The following is a 7,500-nucleotide window of genomic DNA, read 5'->3' as shown; positions in this document are numbered from 1 at the left end:
TGGAGTAATAGTTGAGATAAGTGGCGCATTTTTAATTAAGACACTACTATGTAAAAATAGAGTGTGTCAGGCCTGCGTCTGCTGTCTCTCACTCAGTCTCACCTGGATTCAGTGTAATATTTTTTTTGCATTTGTTTTATTTGTTATTAATGGAGAAGTGGGATTTTGTGAAGCAATAGGAAAACATTTTAACTAAAGACTGTTGTGTAAAAGTAGAATTCATCAGTCACTTCTTCTCGCTCCTCTCACTCACACTAGGCATACACCGTTTGGCAAGCACACAGTCTCATCTTTTTTTGTATTTGTTTAGTTTAATGGAAATGGAGAAGTAGAGTTTTGTGGTGCAATAGGAAAGCATTTTAATTAAAGTATCATTGTGTAAAAGCAGAAAATATCCGTCCCTGCTTCTCGCGCCTCTCACCTGTACTAGGCATATCGCATTTAGCAAGCACACAATTGCACCTTTTTTCCACTCTCTTGGCTCACCTTGACACCGCCGCCCTGCCCTGACGCCTGTGCTCTAGTAATCGGAGCGACTGTGAGGCAACACCATGAGCGCCACCACCACTAGCACCCCGCAACACCTCCTGATGGGTTGCGTGTGCCCAGGCCTGCATGGCTGCTTGAATTCGGGTGCTTGGTGAGGCGTTTTTTTTGGCGAGCAGGTGAATGGACGGGTGGGTCAGCGGGAGGGAGGGACAGGAAGGCGTGGCTCGGCTGTCTGCGGCGTTATAAGGCGGTGGTGGTGAAGGCGTAGCACCATTCCCGCCCTTGCCGCCCTCTCACCTCCGCCCTCGCCGCCCTCACACCACCGCTACCGCCAACACCATGAAGTGCTTCGTGAGTTGTCTAGTTATCTAGGTGTTGGTTGTATGAGTATATGGGTATCTTGGGTTTTCCTCCTCGTCCTCGTCTTCCTTTTCTTCGTCCTCCTACTCATATTTCTTCTACTCGTGTTGAAATCCTGGACCTGGACAGGGCTAGCGTGTATCAGTGTATCCAGCTTCAGTCTCCTTCGCTACCATGTCCCCAGTTTCAGCTTCCCTGCCATCATGTCCCCATCCTCAGTCTCCCACACAACCATGTTCCTCAGCTTCATTTTCCCCCAACTGCTATGTTCTTCAGCTTCAGTCTTCCCCACCACCGTGCCCCAATCCCCGGCCTTCCCATTAGCTTTAGGCTCCCCACATTTGTGTCCCCTGCTGTAGGTTTCCCCACCACCATGTCCTCACCCACAGTCTCCTCCACCACCACGCCCAGGTATCTGTCTGACCCCTGTATATAACTTGATCAACAGTCATGCTTTCCTCTCCCTTTCCTTGGTTCGCTTCTCTTAGCTGCCCCTCAGAACTCACGCCCCCTCTCTCCAAAGTGTCTCCCTGCCAGACTTCTTCCTCCTGCCCTTCACATCCTCACATGTCCCATCACTCTTTTTGCGCCCCGCCCACTCATTCCGTCGCCCCTGCAGGTGCTTGCTCTGCTCGGCCTGGTCGCCCTGGTCGCCGCACGCCCCGAAAATGTGTTCGACCTGGACTTGGACGACATCCACCAGGACATGGACATCTCTGACGACACCACCATCACCGGCACCTACCGCTGGAGGTCCCCCGAGGGCGACGAGTACTTCGTGCGCTACATCGCCGACGAGGACGGCTACCGCGTGTTGGAGTCCAACGCCGTGCCCGTCACCGCCGACGGCACGCCCGCCAACGGCGCCCAGGGAGCCTTCTCCTCCGAGGAGGACGACGACAGCCGATTTGATTAAGTTCCTCAACGACCAGACCGACCACCACGCTCGACGACCTCTCCAATCACACGGCCCGCAGGAACCAGACTGTCTCCACGCGCCGCCGCCGCGCCTGTGCCTGCAGCCTTCCTCTCCCCTGAGGCATGACGCGCGGCACAGCATCCTGGCGCCTCGACGACCAGCAGGCCGCGGTGCCACATCCTCCCGCTATTGTTTTTTCTTCCTCTTACTGTCTTCTTCAGTATTTTTAGGAAATATACTTTCCGAAAACCAACTTCCTTGTTTCCCTGAGACGAAGCTCCTGTTCCTCTGCTCTCATGCCCTGCCGCCCCCGCACCCGTCCCTGACCTGGTCGAGCACACTCGGGTAACACACAGACAAGTGTCCCCGTCTTGCCTCAAGGTCACTCATGACATGACTGTACCGCCTCGCATCCTAACGCATCAACGCAGCGACACGCTCACTGACTCAGCCTCCCACTGCAAGGTCTAGTCCTCGGCCTTGTCTCACTCCAGGCGGCGCAGGGCGAGCCAAGCTTGACCTCTCCTCACACACAGATCAGGTTGCTTAGATTCTCTTAATTACCTGTCCACCACCACCACCGCTGCTACCAGCACTACCACCACCACTGCCACTGTGTGTGTGTGTGTGTGTGTGTGTGTGTGTGTGTGTTTGTGTGTGTATGATTTGTCAGTGGCCTTACGTCAGAAGACGGTTCACACAAATGCCTACAACATGCAATGTCCCCAGGCGGTCACCCATCCAAGAACTAACCAGACCCAGCGTTGCTTAACCTCGCTGGTCGGACGAGAAGCTGTTTGTTCAACATGGTCTGGTCATTGAGGCTGGTGGCGCTCCGGGAGGGAACAAGCACGCTGGAGAGACTATCTTCTTTGAAACAGACTAACGCCCTGCTCTTCACCAGATACCGCCAATCACCTACATTTCTCCTCATACTCTTCATTCTCTCTCTCTCTCTCTCTCTCTCTCTCTCTCTCTCTCTCTCTCTCTCTCTCTCTCTCTCTCTCTCTCTCTCTCTCTCTCTCTCTCTCTCTCTCTCTCTCTCTCTCTCTCTCTCTCTCTCTCTCTCTCTCTCTCTCTCTCTCAGACACACACACACACACACACACACACACACACACACACACACACACACACACACACACACACACACACACACACACACACACACACACACACGCACACAGGAATGCACAGAAAGGCGTAAATCTCAATATATTACACGTTTATTCATCTTGAACACCTCAACAGTTATTCCGTACATCATTATAAACCTCTGGAGGGGTGGAGGGCACTGGCCTAGCTGGGGCTGGGCGGGTCGTGGCTAAACAGTGTCATGGAAGTCGCCTGTCTCCTCTGAGGACACGAAGGCGCCCTGGTTGCCATCTGCTCTCACGCCGGCGGCACTGACTAGCACGGCGTTGGTGTCCACGATTCTGAAGCCGTCCTGGCAGTCACACACTGCACGAAGTACTGCACGCCCTCGGGGGACACTCAATTGTTGGGTGAAGGGTAAGGGGCTGTTGAGTTGTGACAAGGAGGGAGGAAATAAAGGTAAAAAGAAGGGAAAAATAGATGAGAAGGAGGATGAGGACGATGGAGAGAAGAGAAAGTGAGGTCAAGGAGGAGGAGGAAAAACAAGGTGGTTGAGGAGGAGGACGAAGAGAAAACTAAGCTCGAGGAAGAGGATAGGAAAACTGATCTTAGGGAGAAGGAGAGAGAGAGAGAGAGAGAGAGAGACAGAGAGAGAGAGAGAGAGAGAGAGAGAGAGAGAGAGAGAGAGAGAGAGAGAGAGAGAGAGAGAGAGAGAGAGAGAGAGAAGCTTGAAGAAAAGGAAAGCTAAGATCAAGGAAGAGGAAAGAAAAAAAATCTAAGCTTGTGAAGGAGGAGGAGGAGGAAGGAGGAGTAAGAAGACGACGCACGTCCCACTTGCACTGGCCGGAAGTGTGGTGGTTGTAGTTCACGCCCTAGTGTTGGTGAATGTCGTCCAGCTCGATGTCCATGGTTGACTCAGAATGGGAAGAGACCAGAGTGACCAGGGCGAGGAGGGAGAGTACCTGTCGAAGGGGTAGGAGGAAGGGAGGAGGTAGTGAGGTGAGGAGGTAATGAGGAGGGGAGAACAGGCTGAGGAAGCGATGAGGTGGTGAGGAGGGGAGGCTGAGAGGCTGGTGAGGTGAGGTTGAGGCGGTGAAGCTAGGATGAGTTTTCTTGGTGAGCAGGTGAATGGACTGGTGGGTCAGCGGGAGGGAGGTAAAGGAAGGCGTGGCTGGGCTGTCTGCGGTGTTATAAGGCGGCGGTGGTGATGGCTTGGCACCATTCGAGCTCTCGCCGCAGTCACTACCGCCCTCGCCACTTCCACAACCATGAAGTGCTTCGTGAGTTGTCAGCGTGTTATTTGTTTGAGTATATGTGTATCTTGGGTTTCCTACACTTCTTTTTCCTCGTCCTCCTCTCTTCCTTGTGTTCTCCATATCCATGCTCCAACTTCAGTCTCCGCGCTACCAGGAGCCCGTTTTCAGCCTCCTCCACCACTATGCTCCCATCTTCAAGTCTCACCATCTACCATGTGCCCAGTTTCAGCGTCCCTTAGTCATCACGCCCCCATCCTTAGCTTCCCCCACCACTACGTTCCCCAGCTTTATTTTCCCCCATCCACCATGTTCTCCAGCATTAGTCTTCCCCACCACCATGCACCCATCCCCACTCTTCCCCAACTACCGATCCCTTAGCTTTAGGTTCTCCCACATCTTTCTTCCTAGCTTTAGTCTTCCCCACATCTATGCCACTATGCTGCAGGCTTCCACACCACCATGTTGCCGCTCACAGCCACCCGGTACTGCTGCGCCCAGGTATCTGTCTGACCCCTGTAAGTAACTTGATCAACAGTCATGCTTTCCTTTCTATTTCCTTGGCTCGCTTCTCTTAGTTGCCTCTCAGAACTGAAGCCCCCTCTCTCCCAAGTGCCTCTCTGCCAAACTTCCTCCTGTCTTTCACATCCCCACACGTCCCCTCACCCACTCATCCCGCCGCCCCTGCAGGTGCTTGCTCTGCTCGGCCTGGTCGCCCTGGTCGCCGCACGCCCCGACAGCGTGTTTGACCTGGACCTGGACGACATCCACCAGGACATGGACATCTCCGACGGCGCCACCATCACCGGCACCTACCGCTGGAGGTCCCCCGAGGGTGACGAGTACTTTGTGCGCTACATCGCCGACGAGGACGGCTATCGCGTGCTGGAGTCCAACGCCGTGCCCGTCACCGCCGACGGCACGCCTGCCAACGGCGCCCAGGGATCCTTCTCCTCCGAGGAGGACGACGACAGCCGATTTGATTAACTTCCTCAACGACCAGGCCGACCACCACGCTCGACGACCTCTCCAATCACACGGCACGCAGGAACCAGACTGTCTCTACGCGCCGCCGCCGCGCCTGTTCCTGCAGTTTTCCTCTTTCCTGAGGCATGACGCGCGTCCCGCGGCTCAGCGTCCTGAGCCTCGCCGAGCGATAGACCGGGGTACCACATCCTCCCGCTATTGTTTTTTCTTCCTCTTACTGTCTTCTTCAGTATTTATAGGAAATATACTTTCCGAAAACCAACTTCCTTGTTTCCCTGAGACGAAGCTCCTGTTCCCCTGCTCTCATGCCCTGCCACCCCCGCCCCCGTCCCTGACCTGGTTGAGCACACTCGGGTAACACACAGACAAGTGTCCCCGTCTTGCCTCAAGATCACTGATCACATGACTGTACCGCCTTGCATCCTAACGCTTCAACGTAGCGCAGCCTCCCTCATCAAGGTCTGGTCCTCTCAGCCTTGTCTCACTTCAGTCGGCGCAGGGCGAGCCAAGCTTGACCTCTCCGCCTCACACACAGATCAAGTTGTTTAGACTCTCTTAACCACCTGTCCACCACCGCCACCACCACCACCTTCACCACCACCATCACTACCACCACCACCGTCTGTGTGTGTGTGTGTGTGTGTGTGTGTGTAAGATTTGTCAGTGGCCTTATGTCAGAAGACAGTCTGCAGAAATGCGTACAACATCCATTGTCCCCAGATGGTCACCCATCCAAGAACTAAACAAACCCAGCGTTGCTTAACCTCTCTGATCGGACGAGAAGCGGTTTGTTAAATATGGTTTGGTCATTGAGGCTGGTGGCGCTCCGGAAGGGAACAAAGAGCTGGAAAGACTATCTTCTTTGAAACAGACTAACGCCCTGCTTTTCACGAGATGCCGCCAATCACCCACATTCTCTCTCTCTCTCTCTCTCTCTCTCTCTCTCTCTCTCTCTCTCTCTCTCTCTCTCTCTCTCTCCTCTCTCTCTCTCTCTCTCTCTCTCTCTCTCTTTTTCTCTCTCTTTCTCCTCTCTCTCTCTCTTTCACACACACACACACACACACACACATACAGAAATGCACAGAAAGGCGTAAATCTCAATATATTACACATTTATTCATCTTGAACACCTCAATAATTATTCCGTACATCATCATAAACCTGTGGACGGTTCGGGGACATTTGGTCTAGCTGGGGCGGGTCGTGGCTAAACAGTCCCGTGGAAGTCATGGAAGTCGTCTGTCTCCTCTGAGGACACGAAGGAGCCCTGGTTGCCGTCCGCCCTCACGCCGGCGGCACTGATGGGCACGGCGTTGGTGTCCACGATTCTGAAGCCGTCCTCGTCAGCCACGTACTGCACGAAGTACTGAACGCCCTCGGGAGACACCCAGCTGTGGGGTGAGGGGAGGTGGGGGTTTAGATTGTGGAGTTGAGGTAGGGAGGGAATGGAGTAAAGGAGGGGGAAACAGGAAGAGAGCGAAGATGAGAAGGAGGATGAGGACGAGAGAGAGAAAAGAAAGTGAGGTCGAGTCGGAGGAGGAGGAAAAATATGGTGGTGGTGATGTAGGAAGGGCGGGAGAAAACTAAGCTTGGGGAAGAGGAAGGGAAAACTGATCTTGAGGAGGAGAGGAGGAGGAGAAGGAGGAAAAGAGAAAAAATGTTTAAGGAATAGGAAAGGAAAAAATCAAGGAACATAAGAGCTAAAGGAAAAAGAAAACTAAGCTTGTGAAGAAGGAGGAGGAGGAAGAACGAGCAGACGACGACGCACGCACGCACGCCCCACCTGTATTGTCCGGTGAAGGTGTTGTGGTCGTAGTCCACGTCCTGGTCGTGATGGATGTCGTCCAGGTCGATGTCCATGGTTGACTCAGGGCGGGCGGCGACCAGAGCGACCAGGGCGAGGAGGGAGAGTACCTGGTGGAGGGAGAAAAGGAGGAAGTGAGAAGGTAGTAAGGTGAAGAGGGGAGGAGGTGAAGGAGGATGTGAGGCTGATGCAATGAGGTGGTGAAGTGAGGAGGGAAGATGGAAGTGATGAAGGGTTGAGGAAATGATGAGATGGTGAGATGATGGGGTGAAGAGATGAGGTGGTGAGAAGGGGAGGAGGCAAGGCTAAGGTGGTGGTGAGGTGGATAAGTGATGAGATGAAGAGGTGGTGAGGTGGGGAGGTGGTGAGATGAAGAGGTGGTGAGGGTTGGTAAGTGATGAGATGAAGAGGTGGTGAGATGGGGAGGTGGTGAGATGAAGAGGTGGTAAGAGGAGATGGTGATGAGGTAGTGGGATGATGAGGTGAGGAGATGACTCGTTGCTGCCCGTGACGTAAGTACTTTGACTAAGACTAATAGATAACTTTGATAAGACTGATTGACTGACTCGATGATTGATTGAGTTGCAGCAGTG

At 53.6% G+C, this 7,500-nt stretch overlaps 3 protein-coding genes across 3 annotated transcripts in view; 2 read left to right on the top strand and 1 right to left on the bottom strand.

Annotated features, from left to right (window-relative positions):
- Nucleotides 1–683: 683 nt before the first annotated feature.
- Nucleotides 684–2,021, top strand: LOC135112761 (uncharacterized). The gene is made up of 2 exons (XM_064027551.1): nt 684–840; nt 1,469–2,021. The coding sequence occupies exons 1-2, from the start codon at nt 829–831 to the stop codon at nt 1,763–1,765; spliced, it is 309 nt and encodes a 102-aa protein (XP_063883621.1). The 5' UTR covers nt 684–828; the 3' UTR covers nt 1,766–2,021.
- Nucleotides 2,022–4,002: 1,981 nt separating this feature from the next.
- Nucleotides 4,003–5,365, top strand: LOC135112760 (uncharacterized). The gene is made up of 2 exons (XM_064027550.1): nt 4,003–4,143; nt 4,807–5,365. The coding sequence occupies exons 1-2, from the start codon at nt 4,132–4,134 to the stop codon at nt 5,101–5,103; spliced, it is 309 nt and encodes a 102-aa protein (XP_063883620.1). The 5' UTR covers nt 4,003–4,131; the 3' UTR covers nt 5,104–5,365.
- An 833-nt stretch (nt 5,366–6,198) lies between these two features.
- The window catches only part of LOC135112947 (larval cuticle protein 2-like), a 1,934-nt gene continuing 632 nt past the window's right edge, over nt 6,199–7,500 (bottom strand). Inside the window, exons 2-3 of the mRNA XM_064027901.1 lie at nt 6,887–7,017; nt 6,199–6,494 (exon numbers count right to left, since the gene is read on the bottom strand). Coding sequence (XP_063883971.1) covers nt 6,311–6,494; nt 6,887–7,017 — 315 coding nt within the window. The 3' untranslated portion in view covers nt 6,199–6,310. The remainder of the gene's footprint in view (nt 6,495–6,886; nt 7,018–7,500) is intronic.

The sequence above is a fragment of the Scylla paramamosain genome, chromosome 24 (genome assembly GCF_035594125.1).
Source record: "Scylla paramamosain isolate STU-SP2022 chromosome 24, ASM3559412v1, whole genome shotgun sequence".
NCBI lineage: Eukaryota > Metazoa > Arthropoda > Malacostraca > Decapoda > Portunidae > Scylla > Scylla paramamosain.
Note: the sequence above shows the minus strand (reverse complement) of the source record. Positions and strands in the feature narration are given on the sequence as shown.